Raw genomic sequence first — 20786 nt, 5'->3', positions numbered from 1 at the left:
AAACAAAAGGTGGTAGAATTTTTTTTTATTTTTAATAAATGTACAAGGACATGCTTAACAGAGGAACAGTCCTTAACTCTTCATAATATTTAAATAAATGTTTATTTCAGAAAATATTTTATTTGGACAAAAGTAAAATGGTGTCATCAGATGACACATTTCTTGCAGAATCTAGAAAGAATGACAACATAATGGAAGGCAGCAATACAATGCAAGGGTACTGGTGAAAAGCTGTAAATTGCAAGATTGTGTTCTGTCTTTACCCAGAAATTGAATTTGTTTTAGCCATCCATTATGGGTTAGAGATACACTCTTATCATTCATTGACTTTCTTGGTGCATTCTGCTGTGGTGGTTCTATTTTTTAAAGGGATTTCAACAACTGATCCATTTGATAATGACTGTTAAAATTGAAACTGGTACCTGGTAATTCTGTACACAAGAACACCACGGCAGTCACCAATACAGGTCTATATTTCACTGCAGTTCATAGTTACAATACTGTAACATTGCTAAGTTGATATACATTTTTACATCTTTCATTTACTGTATTAAATACTGCCACCTCTTTAAGGAACTAATAATAAAATCAGCAAGATATTGCTGCAAGACGGTGGCAGCGGTGGCATTAACACAGCTCTTTATAGCTCTGGGGTCCCTCATCTTAAACCAACAGCAACATCACCTCAAGCCAACCCCTCCAAATCAGCCATTCAGAGCATCGACAAAATTGACACATTTTATAACATTCTGAAACATACTGCAGGGGAGAAGGGTATCTTAGGATTGCCTACTTTGGAGGTCAGTGAGTATTAAAGAACTGTACATCCTTAGAAGATTTGTCTAATTTATGTAACTGAGCCATTCAGTTACTTGAAAACTGATCTGACTGGATGTCAGAAAAGAAACTCAACAGCAGACGGTGCCGGCAGGGTGACTTTCAATGGGAGGCTTCTGAGCCACAAAATTAATCCAGCCTACACATCCAGCCTACACAGGCGCACAAGAGGCGCACACTGCTGACACTGAAAGTTGTCAATATACAAAAACTAGGTTTTATGTAAAATTGCTATTGTTCTTCTATGGGATTCTTGTAAATGTAAAGATCACTGTACACCACTGGAACATTTTAAAGATGAGAATAATCACAACACAATTTTCTTTACAGCTAACAGCCAGTTATCAAACTGCTTTAGTGAGGCAGTCCCATCAGATGCCTTTTGCAGGTCAGGGTACAACTGCCATATATATATATATATATGGCAGAGTAGGGGGAGGAGGGAGAGAGAGAGAGGTAAGATGTAGTCTGAGAGGTATAGTACAGGACTACATCCCCCAGAATGCCTTGGGGACAGACTTAGGGCCAGGATGGGAAGCACCTGGCTCTAATGAAATGTGGAACACTTGCCTGTGATTAAGCAGGCAGGTATAAAAGCAGGTCACAAATGTTTGTAGGGAGTCTGAGTGAAGGCTGAGGTCTGTGTGACTGGCAAGACTGTGTGGCACCTGTGTGGGCAAAAGGTACTGTGTGTATTAGTGTTTTGTTTGTTCCTGTGTTTTGTGTAAATAATAGAAGTGCGCAAAAGCGCTTAACTTCAGTTCTGTGTCTGGGTTTACTGTTTAAAGTGTGTAAACCAGCCTTGACCTGGGGGCTTTACCACATATGGTGGTAGCAGCAGGATAGCACCATCTAGTGACCAAGGATAAGCGGTGCACTACATTTTTTATATATATAATTTTTTTAAATGGAGATCTCAGCGAGATGGATTTCGGACACCCGGACCCCCTGTGGCAGAAGACAGAGTGGGAAAAAACACCTATGGACCAACCACCGGAAGAAGCTTCTGGAATTTGTCCCCAAGACTCCAGAAGCACAGCTGGTGGACAAGTGATTCCACATTCCTGTGCTGGAAGAGGCCATGACGGAGGTAGTCAGACAGATACTGAGGGGTCAATGGGTGGCAAAGCAGTCCAGGCTGGCCTGGAGGGTGCACCAAAAGTGCTTCTTGTGCCTAGAGTACAGCCATGAGGAGGGGAGGCAAAATGTCCACTGCATGAGTGGGAAATGAAGCAGGACTGGGGGGAGCCCGAGGTGCCGGGTGGGCTAGAAGAGCCAGCTAGAGAAACGCAAGCCGTGCGTGACCATAAGCAGCCACAGGAGGTGCTGCTGAGGGAAGTAAAGAAGGAGCAGCTACTTCAAAAGCCTGATATTTCCTGTGGGGAAGAAATGCACACTGCGAGTGATCATCAGCAGCCACAGGAGGCCCTGCAGCAATACATACAGACCCAGGGGAAGGACTTAAAAGTGCAACAGGAGGAGCACCAGAAGCTCATGAACCAAGTGCAAGAGGTAAAAAGAAAGCATGGAGGTTCTCAACCAGGAGAAGTCAACTGCCCTTGGCCAGGCAGAACAGTGGGAGAACAAGCTGTCAGATTGGGAAAAGGCAGCAGAAATCAAGTCCATGCAGAACCAAAGCACTGTCAAGTCACTGCAAGGCAAGCTGAACGAGTTGGAAAAGAAACAGTTAAGCAAGCTCATAAGTGATGTTGCTGAACAGTCCAAAAACAAGTCTAAGAGGGACACGATGCTGGACAAGAAAGAGGGGAAGAGGTGAGAACTGCTGAGCTACATGTTCAAGACAAAGGATCTGGAAAGACAGCTTGAAAAAAGTGAGGAATACGAGTGTTTTATAGTAGAGCTGCAGCAGAAGAATAAAAGGATACAGAAAAAGAGCTGGTGCTGCAATTTCAGCAAGCTCAGATGCAGTCCTTTGAAATGGGTAACAGTCAAAGAAACTGGAGAAGTCACAGACTGTGTAACGGGAGACAGAGTTTGAAGCAGGAGCTTGAACTCAAACATGAGGACATTGAGAAATTGAAAGTAGAAGTTCTGAAGAGTAAAGAAAAAGAACTCAGGGCAGTAGACACGTGATGCTGACATACAGAAGATGTTAAATTTACACAGGGTCCACACAGTCTTACCCTTCACTCAGACTCTCTACAAACATTTGTGACCTGCTTTTATACATGCCTGCTTAATCAAAGGCAGGTGTGTCCCTTATTTCATTAGAGCCAATTCTAACACCAAAGCATTCTGGGGGATGCAGTCCTGTACTACACCGCTCAGACTACACATTTCCACTCCTCCCCATACTGTGCCACAATTTATATATATATATATATATATATATATATATATATACACATACATACATACATACATACATACATACATACATACACACACAATCACAGTTGTCACACAAGAAGACCATTTAAAGATCATGGGTTTTTCATTTTAATCCACCATACTAATTTAATAAGCAAGTCTACTTTACTTGCAACAGACTTCTTTAACCTTTAAACTCATGTTTTATGCATCTGTGATTAACTTTGTTTTCATTACCTAAAGTTAATAAACGAAATTGCTTTCCCAACAGTGAAAAGGAAAACACATGAAGACCCAGATCCACATCAAATAAAGTGGTTTATTTTGGGAATGGGTCAATAATAATATTTCGAAACATTGCTGACGTTTATTTAAACTCAACGGAAATTCCAGTAGATTACTGAAAATTAAAAACAAATTGCAAGTTATTATTATTGTCATCATCGTCTACCCCAGAAAATATATTTACGGCGGCAGTTACGCACATTCAAATGTTTTTATCTTAAATCTTAAGTCTGAGTATCCAACGCATGTTTGACTCTTACCAGATTGATGTGAAAGGCGTTCCCATGGTCTCAGCCTTCCTTCTGGAAGCATTTCAATCTGTCCATATTTCAAAAACAAAAACAAACCTGAAGCTGTTGTGTGATACGAAGTGCATTTAGAAAAGGATGGCTGTATTCCGCCCCGGTGGTATGCCAAATAGGTCACCTGCAAGTATTTGGCACTATTAAGCGTGAAATACGGTCTCCCTGATAAATAGTGTCACCAGCACTCTTGTGTCTCATTGAAGATTACGACTAAAGTAACAATGTTTTAATTGTGTTGCATTCTTTGTTTTTGGATATCAAAAAACATTGTACTGCTAATTAGTGTATTTACTTCTACAGCGTAGCAGAATACTGTCTAAATTTACTTTTTCAATGGTGACACAATTTGGCAGAGACAGTATGTTGTGGCTGCAGTACACTGCATTGTATAGTGCATTGAGGTCTTAATGAATGATAGACATTTAGAGAAATGCAATTTTCAAACCAACTACTAAAAAAAGAAACTGCATAAACAGGAAAAGCTACTTTACAGCCTTGGACATTCTATTGTAAACATAAAAATAAATAAATACTAACAGTTATGACCACAAAGGCAACAAAACACACGAAGTACACAACATAATACAGTATCGGTCTGTACAACGTTTGCCACTTGTAAATAAAAGGTTTTAAGTCATACATACTGGACATAAACTGTGCGAGTGAAACACGTTTCGTTAAGTCTCAATCAAAATGCACATTTTCCACAAACACTGCAGTTCGGCAGCCGTTCACTAGCAAATCCAGAAGATACATTCATGATTAACAAGATTGAAAATAACCAGAATCTTCAACAAACACACATACACACGTGAACTGCAGACAAATAATTAATTGATGATGTAATTAGGAGCGCTCTTCTCAATAGATCAAGGATGTCGTTTTGTTGCTTCACATATTTTGTTACTCCTACTTTTATTAAGCTGGCTGTACATAATTTGGATTTTCTTTTAATTGGAGTTTGTTTATTGGTTATGATTGCTTTATACATGTTTAGAAGTAGACGCTGCTACACACAGAACTTTTCATTTTTTGTTATGTGACATAAAAATGAAGACAAAATAGAATGTCTTTTCAATCAGAATCACCCCTGCAACATTTTGCATTGATAACATGGTTTGCATTAACCAGTGAATGACATTTCATCACCTTATTATATTTGATAACACTGCAGTATGTTTGGGACAACTGAAGTTGAAAACTGAATTATGTAATGATGTAACTGGTCAAAACACTGATATTTGATTACAAGTGGGTTTTAAAAGTGGCAGCGTGTTTCTATAAAACTAAAACTACCTGGGGAATGTAGACAAACCAGAGTACCAAAAGGGTCAGTTGGTTAATATCGCACAGTGCAATTAGTCAACTAAACACGTGAGATGATCCCTCTCTTTCACAAATTTATGGCCAGCTCTTCTTGGGTGGATGGGAGTTGAAGGTGCTTGCAGACCCCAGAAGTCGGACTAACCGTGATAAACATGCACAAGGTTGGAGTCCTGAGTGATTCAAACTGTGTTTCTATGCACTCTCTTAGAACAGTTTCCCATGAGAAAAGCATAGCAAAGTGTAATAAAGCATAGTGGAAGCATGGTAAAGTACAGGTAAGCACTGTAAATAGCAAGGTATGGTACAGCATATTGATGAACATGGCAAACCAGGATAAACTACAGTATGGTAAAAGCAGGGTAAAACTGCAAAAATACCTTGCAGAAATACAATGGTAAACTTTCATATGGGCTATCTTGTTGTATCCTAAGGGCACTGGGTTGCAGATCTCATCAATGTACTGTACTTCTGGGAAATCAGTAACCCTTTGGGGGAGTAACTGTGTCTGAGGGACCCACCACAGCAAGTGCTTCCATTAAACAACTTCTGTAGCACTATTCCAAGACTGTACATTCCAGGGCATGGCGTTAACAATTTAAAACAAGCTTAAGCTAAATAAAGGCATTAGCCAAAAAGTTTGTCAATAAAATACAATTCCTTGGTGTTTGTCAATAAATTTTACCATAGATTAGGCTACTTTTTCTGAGGAGCAGACTCAATTGCTGCCTTTACCCCCTGTGGCAACCATTTAGAGCTATAATAAATCAATGCAACTAGAAAGTGATGTCCCATTATTTGTAGCCTACAGTATTTTAGGTCAGCAATGGGGATAAATCACCATTTTGTGTTATTCCTTGCTTTACTGGTATCCAACAAGTTCAACAAAAACATGCACAACAGGTTACATGTATAACTTACGGTAAGGTAATTCTCTGAGAGGTGAATGTATGTAGGCGGACACCTTAAGCATGGAGGGTCTTTTATAGTCTGTCTTTTTTTCAAGTTAAGCTTGGTGATCAAAGCAGCTGTACCACAATATGAAGATGAAGTTACCACAGAAATCTGAAAAGACAATTGCATTCAATCTGTGGTCTTATTGTGTTGAACACCTGTTCACTAATGGATGCCCCTAACTGCAAAACATCTGGTTGTATTTATTTTGTCTGATGCCTTTTTTTGTGTGCCTACAGCCAATTATTGTAAATGTGATTTGTAATCAAAATAGTATTATATCTTGAGTAAATACACTGAACTGTTCAACTGCAAAAGGAGACAGCTTTTTTTCAGTTGTAACAAGTACAGGTTTAATTTGAAGATACGTGTCTGACAGTAAGTTACACTGTGTTCATGTTTCACATGTTCTTTTAATAATACACTGACAAAGGCAGCCCTTTTGACATAGAAAAGCAAGAAATCTAAGTTGTTAGGTCTACATATGTGTTTAATGTAGAAGAGCAAATATTTAACTTACCTCAATAAAAGGCAACTATCCAGTTTGAGTGTTTTAACTACAGTAGATTTGCTAGATTAGAAGTCAGAACACGAATGTGGTATCTTCTTCATTGACTTCAGTGGAAGGCACACAGTTATGATCCTGTTGAGCTATCATATGCATTTAAGTAGCTGTATTTTGTACCTCAATTACTGCTAACAAGCCTTAATCAGATCCATACCAAATTGCTTTAATTGGGAACTGTCCTCTTGACTGATCCTTGAATCATTAATTCAGTATGTTTCTTCAAAGCTGAACTTAGACGGGAGACTAACCATTCTAGACCAAATCAATCCCCCTCAGTTACATCAATCGTGAAATAACGAATGCTCTCGCTCAACTTTATTTGACTAGTGGCTGAGAAGTCATCAATCCTGACATAGATTATGTTTTAATAACCACTGAACTTACCAAAATTTTGCAGCTGAAATCACATTTAGGCAGGCTTTTTTTGCTTTTAGAAGCATTGAGGTAATGAAAAATAGTTCCCATAAAATTGCATTTTTTATAAATACAGCAGTAGCCCGGTTCCACTGGTATTTTAATATTTTAGAATGTGATTACAATTAACAGTTAATTATATTTTGAGTCTGTTATTTAGTAATCGTGTGTGATTGAGATAAAACAGACAACTCATTTCCCATCCCTGTTGCATTTATTTATCTGTTTGTAAATGTTTTCCAGGCACACCAGCTAAATGTTTTTTATTCTGTTGAACAAATAACTCAATATTATTGTTAATAATTTAACATACCGGTAGATCCATAAAGCTGCTTATAGAATTGTGAGGATAACCTGCAAGAGGACATTCTTTAGCCATTGAGAGTGTTCAGAATATGGGGGTATATAAAGACACCTGTCCATCTCCAATGGTGTAGTACCATGGGGATTTACTTAATTGTACTCATGGCTCAAATTATATATTTACAGCCACTGAGGATGTATGCTACTGGCATATTTTAAAAAAATGACATAGTAATTACACTGTATTGGATATTAAACATACGGTGGTGTAGTTACAATGCCATAACATGCTTCATTACTAAATAAAAAATGTTGGCATTTGCTAGCGTCTTGTTAGTACGCTGTATTTACTCATTGTGGATGTGCATTTACAATGTATTTACTATGTAACCGCATGTGCAATTACGATGTTGTTATAGACAAACAATGGAGAGTAATTTTAGAAATATGCATTTTTGATTAAATATTGTCAGCTTCTCAGGGTTTTTCGAAACGTACTGTATATCATGTAATGTGTGTATGGCAGTATTTCATTAACCATGGGACACTCTCATCTTTCTCTTTAACAATTACGTGCCAGAGAGTGAGACTCATTTACATTTTCCAAGAATTCAAACATGAGACGACAGGAAATGTTGATAAGCATATACAGTATGAGTCATACAATATTTTGAACACTTTTATTTTCAAATTACTAAAATACTTGTGAAAAAGAATTTATTAGCATCTGTAAGACTTGGGCAATATACTTTCAAGATTAGCACAAAAAAAACCCCAAACCAAAGGCAAACACACGTTCAAACAAAAAGATAAAAATACTGATTTGCGTTGATTATATTTGTAATGTAATGTTAAACTCTGTTTGGTAATTAATGTGAAAAAAGAAACAAAACAAGGTTTTATAACCTCTGTATTTTTTTGTCTAGAATAATTTATTTTTTAATTAAAAGCTGCTTTTCAAATTCTATAATAATGGGTAGTAGAAGTACACCATATGTCATTAACCATTGACACAAGAATTAGTATCGTCAGTTCTCCTCTGTTCTGCATTATTACTATCACAGTAACTGTAGGAATCAATACCAAGGTATACATGTAAGTACAATTCCATGTTTTTCTTATACAGTGAATTGTGTCCCATAATACAACCTATGTGCACAGTACACATTTCTTACTTTTGGATAAAGACATTTTTCTTACAAAGGAAAAAAAGATAATACAAAATCACAGTTTTGTCACAGTTTTGTCATTGGTATGTGGAGATTATTCCATGGCCCCATCCAGAGTTCTTCTTCATCAGAATGAGTCTGATCACTGTGTGATTCCAAAGGCTCTTTGACATCCTCATTGTCAACCGTTGACTCCTGTTCATCAATGCTCCTTACTCTTTTGTCATTCCTTGCTTTAGCTGTATTCGATTTTGATGTGATACTGTCTGGTCCTGTGGTGCTTGACGCTAATGAACCACTAGACGGTCTAGTATTTAGATTGTCATCAGCACTTGAAGAAATGCCCATTGGCAATGGACTGTTGAGTGGAACTTTTTCTTCATGAGTCACTGCAAGTTTGTCAAGTTTCTTAAACTGCTTTCCTAACCTTGCAGGAGAGTTTACTTTTAGGTTGTTTGAATGGCCAGCTCGTCTTGTCCTAATGATTGACCCATTCTGAGCAAGATATATAGTTCCATTAATGTTGCTATGACTATTAATATTGGACAGACGGTTCCTCTGTGATTCAGGTGCACTGTCATCGCCAGTTGAGCTGGTTTCATATTCCCGGTCGACAACCAGCTTGATCCTTTTCTTTTTGCCCCACTGTAGACATAAATAAAGAAAAAAATGGCTGTTTATTTTAGCCTGTGGTAAATATTATTACTGCCACCTCTAGAATGTTCACTAGAGAATGGGTGAGAACAATGTGTTTGTTACTCAGGTAGATGATAATATACCCTATTAGATACCTTTCAACTTCCAATCAGAAGTCTCCATTATCAGGTACTTCCTCAAGGTAAAATGACAGTAGACCATTGAAATAGAACATCTAGCCCTTGAATCATGGATATATTGCTTAACTAATGCATTTATTCAAACCAACCTACATTCTCATCATGAAGGTCACATGCAAAACCGTTAGGGTTTAGTTGTTCATTATTTAACACGACAATTCCAGCAGCTGTTGAAATCAGTTCATACGAGCAAGTTAAGTATTAATTGATTTTTTTTTTTGTGATCAAATTTTTTTTTGGAAATGGGAAATACAATACAATAAAACAAAACAACAAAACATTCTCATTTTCCCCCCCAAGAGCCTATAAAATAGGAATAGGTCAGAGGTCTATTAATTGATTAACAAAGCCTAATTTGTAGGGAACATAATTTCACGCAACGTGGCTGAAGGCAGTTAAATGAGCTGACCCTTTTGTAACTTGTTTCCATTGATTTTACTTAAAGACCAGAACAAGATAATTCAGCTTGCCAGCATGTCAAGAACTGGTATTATTACAATAAACTGTTACCAGCATTAATTTGTAAGCATGCAGGTGTCAAACTATAAACATCTAGAACAGGGATTTAGGAGCTGAACGTATGTCAACCTGTATCTTTTTAAATAAATCTAGAGAACAGCTTATCCCATTGAGAGGAAACGGTTAGGGCACTATTAATGGGGAGTATCAGAATCTGGGGATAAATGGAATGGCTGTCTGTCTGTCTTTATCTCCATCTATGCATATGTCCCATCTGCATTTCTACATGTACTTTTTCATGATACTGAGGGCTCAAATTCTAGATTTACTGCCATGTTTGTACTGTATTTGTATATTTTAACTATGTATTTTCATTCTGGCTCCCTTGTGTTTTATATCTAGGCTATTCATAGTAATGTTGTATCTTTCAATTGAAACTATATGGGGGACTCAACTGCACCAACAAAAAAAAGTCCAAAAGTTAAACATCCAACTACACCTGCAGGATAAAAATAGCTAATCTACATGGCTCCAGATTAAATAAAAAACAGTATCAAAAGACTGAAAAAAAGAAAAATCAATATAGACACTTGCAAGTATGTGCTGAAAATCAGACGTGTTAGTGCTAAAACCTAGAAACATCGCTTTTAGCAGTATTTTCCCTGATGGACCCCTACAGGATCAAAAGTCCCAGAAGTTATTGAAAAATAAATATATATATATATATATATATATATATATATATATATATATATATATATATATATATATTGCATGTCATGTTCTCCATTCCAAATACAAATTGGAAGTTTGTATTCTATACAAGGGACATGTAAAAAAAATAAAATAAAAAATAAATAATTATAATAACATTTGAAGCTACTTACTCTTTATTGCATTTATTGCAGTTGGGAATCAAATCTTTCATAAACTTTTTTTTATGAAACAAAATGTTTAACTCTGTTTTCATGAACAGAGTTAAAAATCAAACCATCAACCTCGAATCTGTGATTGGCAAGTCCCATCACCCTCCCATCTAAACTAAATCAGAACACATTTTTTCCTATGTTTTAAGTTTAAAGTGGCTTTTTATACAAAGTACTAAACCATGGCTATGATACACATCCTGTAAAGAAAACTGTCCTTGATAGCCTGAAAGGGGCACTACTGATCTGTCCAGAATGTGCAGTCTGTATAATCGGTATGGAAAGCTTATATTTCACAGGTACCTCTCCCTCAGCAGATGACCCATGTGGACTATAGTAGTAGCACCCATCATCCTCCATAATCACCTCTCCAGACTCATCGTACATTCCTGCTGGCGATATTAACTTCCTGCGACTTCCGTACTGTGGCAATTCATACCTGCAACAGAAGAGGAGAGGGCGTGGGTGGTTCTCTACTATTAAGGCAATCTTTACGTCTGCATTACTGAGCTTAAATTTGATCATTCGGCCATTAATAGGCATAGAAGCCCTTGTGCCAGTGGTGAATCTGTTAGCAATGAGCCTCCTTTTATTCTTCTAAAGGCAATCCTGCTTCCTGAGGAATTAATTATGCTGGATAATCATACTATTCATTACAATGTGAGCTGGTGGTTCTACGGGTGCCAGTGTATATACTCTGGACACCGAGGGACAAAATAAGCCCATGTCAAATGGATTTACAACAATAGTGGCAAAAATAACTGACATATGAAGAAATCTATTTTGGTATAAATTGAAGCAGCATGATGTTATTCACAATTTTCCAAATGTGCATCATGTTATTACATCTTTGAGCTCAATTAAAGCATTACAAAAATATATCCTGATATAAAAATAATTACGAGTTTTACATACTGTTTCCTTGTTTTTTTAGTCAAATGGCTCTCTTTGAAGATTAGAATATTGAATTATCAGGAAACAGTAAATAACCACAATAAACAACCCTAAATGCTAAATAATATGAATGCATAATATTGGAAAGTGCTCCACTTAAATATATGGGGGGAATGGAAAAATAATTTCAAATTCACTTAAATCCTGGAGAAAACTCCAATGAATTTGTCTTACAAAAGGAATACGTAGTGTTTGGTGCTGGTATGAACAATATTAAGAAATCATGTTGCATTTTTCAAGACTTCAGCAATATCTGAGTAAGCGAACCTGCATGAAGGAGTCAATGTCATCTGGAATAATAATGCTGTTGATAAGGGCCGTGTCTGGCAGCTCTGATAATTATAAGCTTTATTGCTGTAACATCTCAATCTCTCCTTGGTGTGGGAAGTAAATCTTAGAGTACAAACTTACCCATGATCATAATTATAATAATCTTGTCCATAGTATTCCTGTCCGGGGTCAATACCAGATTCCATGGAGAGTTCCTGTCATACAAGGAAAGTCATCAGTCTAAGGCATGTGGTTATTGTTTAGAGAAACAGTAGAAAAAAAAAAAAACTAAAGTAAAAGATGTCTGTACGGTTTTGCAAAAGTAACAATTCTGTACCTCTGGTCTCAGAAGAGATGGTCTTAGCAATTGCAGTTGCTGCCACAAATTAGGTGAAAGACAGGGGAAAGTGAAAACAGAAAGAAGATATTTAAAGATTTATTAGGCTGATATTACAGTAGATGTAAAGTGGGTACTGGAGCTTTGCCAGCCGTAAGTGAAACATTGCTGGCGTAGACAGTGATATCAAGGAAATCATCCCTCTAACTCCCCTCCCACCCATCAAAGAATAAAATGCCACTGATGCCACCAGGTTTAGAACTGACCATGAAGCTGGGCCTGTGGTAATTCTGTCAATATTTGAATGTATTGATCTAGATCTGACTCAAGCACTACTAATGCTTGCAAAGAAAACAATAGCAAGAACTTACCTCTTGTTGCCCATATCCTCGCCTTTAGAAAAACAAAACGAAAAATCAATCAATCAATATATCAGCAAACCTAATAAAAAGCAGACTTAATTTAGTGATACAGAAGTAAACAGTTTTTCGCTGCACATACATTACCTTGTAATTGTGAGTTTCCGACCACATGCAGGTCTAATGAGCAAGTATTGTTTGGCCTCTTCCTCAGGGACCTCATTGAAAATTAGATCTTTTGGTATCAGTGATCAATATTTCACATTGTAATTGTAACCTATGCACTTAAGCACATCAGGGAGTAACATATTTTCTGTTCTTGTCCACTTCTAGATGGAATTTTAATAGAACCATAGAACAGTGGAATGACACAGGTCACAAAGCCATTGTGTATTCATGTTCATTGCATCCATAAAGTAAATCCCATATTTAAAAAACAATATGCTCAACAAAGCTCAGTTTTCAGAAGTGTCAATGTTAAATGATAATACAGGGCCCTATTTTCCACTGTGTTGTTATTTATAATCACACTTCATGTCACCTGCTACACGATTTCCTTTAACTCTTAAATAACTTTGTTGTACTTATATTAAACATTATTTAGATTGGGTTATTGAATTTAAATGAAGGGGTATTTCAACACTTTTAATGAGGGGTGGTGAGAAATACACACCACAGTTTAACAAACTCTACTTTCTAAAGTACCCAGTGTATGTAAACACAGTTAATTTTCATTTCATGACTGATGCTCACTGTACATGACAATGTTGCAAGGAGAAAGTGAAGGCTGTTGAATATTATGACAAGACCAAGCAAGTTCAAAGAAAGCAGACTAGGGAAAGCATTTAATTACATTGGAGAGAAAAATTAATTTTTAATGTCACAATGCGTAATGTCTTTGAATTCCAATTCAACACACGTTGTTGATTATCAGAGGCAAATTACTGCAATTGTCCTTTGATGTGAAAGTAATCAGTAATTCAAACAAAGATTGATCACTAAACAATAATTTGTGACTTTCATAAGACCTTTTGAATGTCTTTTTTTTTTTTTTTTTTTTTTTGATGACCTTACATACTTAATCGGTTTGTAAGGCAAAACTATGTGACTGTAAAGTTCTAAGCATTACACTAATGGACAGGAAGCATGATAAATAATCTATTAAATGAGATCGAAACTGAAAGACAAATAGGTCCTGCTGGGCTGCCATCATGTAACTTCTATTCCACAGATAGCAAGTGATGCATTTTATAACTCAACTGCACTTCACTAACACTTCAACTGCAAAAGTTAAAAATCTGTATTAACCTTAGAGAAGTTAAATCTGCATGGCAATTAGACAGTTAACCATGCTTTGTTCATACTATTCATAGACTGTGCTTTACCATATTGTTTATTTTATTCTTTACCATGCTTTACAGTTTGTTTGTACTTTGCCACGCCTACCTTATGCAACAAGCTTTGACTATGCTTCATTACATTTTGTTATGATTTCACCATTGTATACTTCAGGAAACTTCTCTTCAGAAAGAATCAGTTGTCTAAAAGACAATTGCTAGCTGACTTTTCCATTTTCATGGCCTTACAAGTCCTGTAATAATGCAGATTATACATTTCTATGCTAGATATGCCCTATGGTACATTCGTCAAAATTCAATATATATGTACACATAATTAAAAACACACTAGACTAGTCCATTCATGAAAATACTGTATACATGGCCTTGGGGGTGTCTGTTTTTTTTGTCAGAAATATGTATACATGAATCAAGGGAAGGAAAGTCAATATCGAAACGAATGTGTGTTGCTTAATAAAAAAAGGCAATGAAGCTGTACACCCTTTGATGCAAGCCAGTGATTACACATAACTACTCAGCATACACTATTAATTAGCAACAGTTACACTTGGTGTGATTACATTTGAACTTCCTGGGAAACAGTTGCTGCCAACCAGCTTCATGACTGATTAGTCAACTAATCAAGGGTAGCACAGCAGCATGCAGGACTAAATACCAACTTTTTTTTTTTTTTTTTTACTGTCATGTAAAAATATTTTAAGACAGATCAGAAATAAATAGGAGAGGAGCACTAGGAAAGCAAAGCTAGGGAATAGTGTGTAATTTTAAATGTCACCTTCATCCATAAAAATGAAAAATTCAGTGGTGTGTTCCTTCTGCGTCTGGAAGTTTGATTGAGGAGCACCACAGAACAGGGAAATGACACACGACATGAAGTGTAGCTGTATGTTTTGGATGCATCCACCCCCCAAATGGTTATAAAAATGATGACAATTAATCCTTTTAGTAGAGACAATCAAATGTGTTATATACTGCAAGTCTGTTTCATGTAAATAGAGTTAAGTGAATGTGTTGAGCTTATCAGTGATGCACAGGTGAATAATTGACTCCAGCTACAACAGATAGAAACTGTAAATACAGTACAGACAACTGAACAGTAAAGGCACAGAAAATTACAATGAAAAGAAGCAGAAACACATGCACCAGTTAGTAAAACTTTATATTACCCTCACAAATTAATCACAGTGACATAGTACCAGATTGTAATGCCATGCAACACTATTATAACATTTGAATATATTGTTGTGGGATATGAATATCAGTTTGACCCTAGCTATAATGATACATTTGAGACGTTAATTAAATGATATGTCGTTAATTGACTATTATTGCACTAATTTCAACACAATTTATCAATCTTTACAAAAACAACCCAAATCTATATATTTTTTATTCTATATGTGGTCCTCTGCCCATACTTTCTGAAGCATTTCTAGACAGCTATATCTTAAGCCTGGACATAAAATGATACATGATACATGATACATCTAATATATAAAACAGTTTGAACAGGACATAAAATGATACATGATATATCTAATATATAAAACAGTTAATGTAATTGATTAGTTAAATTAGAGAGATGCAAACAATATTTACAACCAATGGCAAACATGAAAAGCAAAAGAAGAGATGACACAAATGAAGCTGAGAAGAAAGAGAACAGGACAGAACTATAAGATAGTTGACTGAGATGGAAAGCGTTTTTCAAGCTCCTCAATGATACAGTTCAAGCTGCCATTTGACTGGCTTTGATCCTCAGAAGTTTCAGTCTTTTGTGCCTCAGGCTCGATAGTTACTTTTGGCCTGGGGACATTCTTCGGTACCTTGTGGTCTATTTGACTGTACATATTGGCAACAGATTTTTCTATTTCTGCTAAGTTCTGGATGCTTTTGAGAATCCCCTTCAGTTCCTTTCTGGGGACTGAAGGTTGGGTTGCCTGAGGGGGAGAGGGTGCGCGTCCCTTCTGAGATAAGGACACTGGCCGTAGAGAGGACACAGAGGGAAAAGGTGGCAAGAACAATGGAGAGACAGGCAGAGTAGAAGAAGTTAATAAAGATGGTGGGAGTGGTGGGGGAGGAGGTGGAGGAGGCAGAGAATGGGGAAATGGTGGAGAGAAATAAGGAGGTGGAGGGGGAGGTGGGGGGACATTAGGAGGTTCTGGAATGATCTCGGCTTCTACCTTCTTTGGTCCCAATGCGCGATAAGTGGAGTTTGCAAAGCTGGACTTCTGGGATATAGGGGGAGTTGGTTTGCGAGCTGGGGGTGGCGAGCCATCAGAAAGAGTAATGACAATAGAAGGAGCAGGAAAGTCCAATTGTGGAACAGGAGACATAGATAAAGTAGGACGGGAATGGAGACCTGGTAAAGAAAGCAAGTGATCGGGAGCTAAATCTAGCATGCTTCCCTGCATTTCAGTATGGCTGCATTTCGATGGCAAAGGGGACTGCTGTCCTTTCAAATTGCAAGCTTGAAGTTGCTTAATTTCCTGCAAGGCCTGTTGCTCAAACTGCCTCGCCTGTTCTTTAACTGTTAACTTTGTTTCAGCATTTTTACATCTTGGGCTACAAACCTGGCTCCACTGATCTTTACTTTCTCTTAGCTCTGCTCTAAGCAGCTCCAGCTCCCACTGAACTGGATCCATAACAACTTGTCTACTTAAAGCATCATACATTGACCTGTGCATGCGTGATGGCAATGTCCATGCATGGGAAGGACCTCCAGAAGGAAACTTTAGAAGGGAATCTTTCAAGCCCAGTCTCTGGGAAGAAGGTCTGCCAAATAAGGCTTTTCTTTTTCGGGAGAGGCCACCACTCTCTGGGCTGTTGAGAATGCTTTCGTCATACAAAGGGTTATTGGTAGTCAATGGGTTTTCATCTGACAAGAATGTAATGTTACTAGCAGACTTTGGGAGTTTGTTGTACAATGATCCATTGACACTGGATTTCTTGTGAGCTGAAATGGCACGTGTTGCACACGTGCTTATGAGTCTTTGCCGATCTCCCTCTTCTAAAACAGATTTTTTTCCCCTGCTTTGTTGAAAATGGTAGAGAAGAAAAAGTCTTGAAAGAAAAGAAGATAATGAGGTGTAAGGAAACATGCAGGGACACAGATTTCCTTTCAAGTTCTAAGATGTGTCTATTTCCTAAACGAATACACTCCATCCTCATTTCAAGGATCTCCCTTAAAACATTGTTGGTCTATTCAGAAAATTAGAATTTGTGCAACTCGCTAAACAATTAGGAATACAATCCAAGGTCTCTTAGCGTTATCAAATTGTTGGTTCCTCATTTTGTAACATTATTTTGGATTTTTCTCCTGTCATGTTTTGAAAGGCCAGGGATTCCAGGGATTACAAATCTACCAACAGCTTCCTGTGTAAAAGGAATTTACTAAACTTAGAGACAAAAGGAAAAGGGCGAACTCTATCCTTTCAAATGTAATATGCTGGGTTTAGATTTTATCTATGCCCTGCACATTCAATAGATTGCCTTCAACAAATCTCACAGACAGCTATGCTACACAGTAATGGCACAGCTCTACTCCATTTTAGCGTGCAGAATTCAGTATTCATGTAAAGGGGTTGCATGCAGGGCCAATGATTTTCCACGACAATGTAATGGAGTTTAGCATGCTGAAATGAAATTACAGGTTTGAAAAAAAAAAATCATAGTTTACTGATTGAACCTTTTTTTTCCAGTATTGCCTGTGCTTTATATTGCATTTTGTCCAGGGGTGGCCAAAGTTGGCCCTTCCAGTCATGGTCTTTGTTCCAATCCCATTCGAAAATTGTTTAATTGAATCAATTAAACCTCCATCCAGAACTTGAAGTAGTTAATGATATCATTTAACCTGTTAAACCTGGAGTGAAATGGCCCTCCAGGACTGTGATTGGACACCCCTGCTCTAGTGGCAGCTATAAAAAATATCAACTTGTAACCTGTGCTAATTCGGCATTTTTATCGAAATATTTATGCTTGGCATGGGGCCCAATAGCAAAATTGTTAAATTATTTTAACACTAAGACATATGTTATTGGAGCTATGTCTGCAGTTCCCATGGCTTTGCCCCAATAAGCTTCTAGAGTTTGTACACAAAATATGTATTAACTTAATGTTTTGAAAACTGTATATTTTGTTTAAACAAAACCACTTTAAGAATTTTTAGGCTCTACTGCTGCAGTCTTTTGTTTCTGCTATGTATTGCTAATAAATTAAAACAATAGATTGAGACAGTTTACTCGAAAACCATTATTAGTATCTTGACTTTTCTTTTGCTCCTTGCTGTGCCTTTTCTATTTTTTTCTTGACGTGTCTGGCGTGTTATATTACATTTATGTTCTGCGAGAAACCGTACTAAACTATTTTTGTTTTTCTGTTATGCGGGAGCCACGAGGAATATTATCATGTTGTAAAATAAACGAGAGAGAGACCAGGGTACAGCGTGGTGTCTCATAGGTTTAAGTCTAAAGATGTGAGAATATTGAGAAAACAGCAGCTAAATCATTGCAGCTTGTTTGAACTACTAGTTGAAGTTAAACTTTAGTATTAAGCATTTAAATGCTGTTGATTAGCCTTGTTCAGTATTATTTTTTGTGCATTTAGTATTTTTCTCTTTTGTGAACGGTTGCTTGATTAAAATAAACACTATCAACAATTCACTGGACAGGAGCTATGGCTAAGTGGTATTAGTAAACATCAGGATCCCATTGCTTGAAGAAGGAGCCGCCATCCCAGAGGTGCAGGACCGAGCGATTCGGTCTCCGAGCTGGATAGCTTGGCTCCTTCCCAGGGTAACCTGTAAACGAACGAATGAACGAACAAACAAAATAAAGGTTTTGGCCGGGGGTCCCCTCTGACTCGTGTAGAGAACCTTCCTTCTCGGAGGATGGGGTGGCCCAGTCGACCCAAGGTTGGGAAGTGAAGCTTCACTTGCCCCCAGAGGAGACCGTTGCACAGGTGACGCAGCATAGTGAACGAAGTTGGGAGGATGAGGAAAAAACTCAAACACAGACACAGAATGGGGAGTGCTCAGGGTTTATATATGATTGGCAATTGAATTTGGCGCAAAGTGAGAAAGGAGGTGGAGCCCCAGCTCCTGTCCCCTGAACCCCACATAAAGGTTAACATTAAATTATGTATTGGCTTTTACATGAACAACGTAGTTTGAAAGTTAAAAGTACAAATATCAATTAATAAGTATAAAACAGCAAAAATGGAAATGACTCTTTTGTGAAACAGAAAACAATAATTTTTTAAACGGAAAATCATTGGCTCCATGCATGAACGTAATCAATACTGTAGGTATATTATTTGTTTTAAATCAATAGTTGAGTTATTGTTTAACTTAATCAAATTATAACGCTGAGTAAAATTTATATTTGTATAAAGTATAATATGACTAGAAATACAGCAATGTAAAAAAGTAAGATTAGTCTTGTTTATAAGCAGGATTAACCACACATTCACACCTTTGAAGCCTAGGATTGTACTGTTCAAGCTACTACTAGGAGGCATTTTAAAGAGGAAGTCTCATTTGGGCTTCTGTACACATGTTTACAAAAACTGAAAACATAAAGTGGGACACCAAGATAGAAAAACAAAACAAAACAGTGCATAGTTAACCAAGGAAGCTAAATTCAGGTAGGAAATAAACAATCTAATTGAGACTTCCTCTTTAATTATATTACTTGACTCTTCCATGCTTTATTAAAGGGCTATTGAAATAATATGGTATCAAGTGCTTTCTATGCAATCTTTCACCTGCAAGGTGTTGTTACTGTAATAACCCTTGCACTTATTTTGAAACACTCACAGGAGCTGCCTTACACCCCAATCTGTTTTTTTTCTTCTAATTATTAGGATCAATGTTATTAACCAGAATATATCTAAAAGAATATATCTAAAAATGTTGAAGACAGTATGACAAAAGTCTACTTACTGCTGCCTGAATCCATAAATAGGTAATGAATGAACATGACAGGAGACAGATAAAGAGAGGTGAAGAAAATGTATGCAAAGAACAGCAAATGTAACATCCAACAGTATATGCAAAACTGGTTAAGTGAAACATGAAAGTAGGTTTGAATGCAATCTAGCCAAAGTAACATTAGGTGAAAGGTTTCAGAAATGAAAAACATCTAGTCTTTGTATTTTATTCAGCTTTTGAGAAAATGTTCTCCATGGTGTAATTTTTATTGAAATTTTTATTGAAATTGTATTTAATATTTCAAAATTTCTGTTTTACTCGAAGGGGGAATTCATGAAGCTTAAACTCTGCTACATCTTAGCAGGCAAAACTGCTGAGCCAGAGAAGTCAGATGAACTAATTTCCCAGGAATACGATTATATTGAAGATCGTCATTGAGTAGCTTGACTACTTTGACTTTTGGATACACTTCAAGGAAAAATGTGCTGTACCTACAGAGGTCACTAACAACCATTTGATCTTTAATCTGTACCCGTAAATAGATTGGCAATTGTATTAATATATTCTGGAATGTATACATTCTATAAAGTACTTACATGGTATTGTCACCAAGTTCTTCATACAGATTATTGGCAGCACCCCCGGCCGGTTTGCCTGCTGGCAATGCCATTTGGATTCTTGCTGTCTTTGCACACTCTGCCTGTCGTCTTTAACAAATTGAAAAAAAAAGATATATAAAACCTCCAATACAGAAAATAATAATTTCAGCACATTTTTCAAAACATTCTCTGGCTATATCATAAGGGACATGTCAAAAATGGTCTCTGTTTACAAAAATCGGTTTGATTAATTAATAAGCTTTGAAATTC

At 37.0% G+C, this 20786-nt stretch overlaps 1 protein-coding gene across 3 annotated transcripts in view; it reads right to left on the bottom strand.

The window, feature by feature from the left end:
- Positions 1 to 7234: 7234 nt before the first annotated feature.
- The window catches only part of pcdh15b (protocadherin-related 15b), a 244704-nt gene continuing 231152 nt past the window's right edge, over positions 7235 to 20786 (bottom strand). For 2 of the 3 annotated variants that reach the window (XM_059035858.1, XM_034031603.3), the window contains 6 exons: positions 20514 to 20624; positions 12643 to 12664; positions 12272 to 12310; positions 12076 to 12149; positions 11014 to 11149; positions 7235 to 9134 (listed from right to left, as the gene is read on the bottom strand). In XM_059035858.1, coding sequence (XP_058891841.1) covers positions 8556 to 9134; positions 11014 to 11149; positions 12076 to 12149; positions 12272 to 12310; positions 12643 to 12664; positions 20514 to 20624 — 961 coding nt within the window. In that variant the 3' untranslated portion in view covers positions 7235 to 8555. Of the gene's footprint in view, positions 9135 to 11013; positions 11150 to 12075; positions 12150 to 12267; positions 12311 to 12642; positions 17052 to 20513; positions 20625 to 20786 lie in introns of those variants that run through there. The other variant, XR_009330857.1, reaches the window with a different exon arrangement.

This window comes from Acipenser ruthenus, chromosome 13, assembly GCF_902713425.1.
Source record: "Acipenser ruthenus chromosome 13, fAciRut3.2 maternal haplotype, whole genome shotgun sequence".
Classification (NCBI taxonomy): domain Eukaryota; kingdom Metazoa; phylum Chordata; class Actinopteri; order Acipenseriformes; family Acipenseridae; genus Acipenser; species Acipenser ruthenus.
Note: the sequence above shows the minus strand (reverse complement) of the source record. Positions and strands in the feature narration are given on the sequence as shown.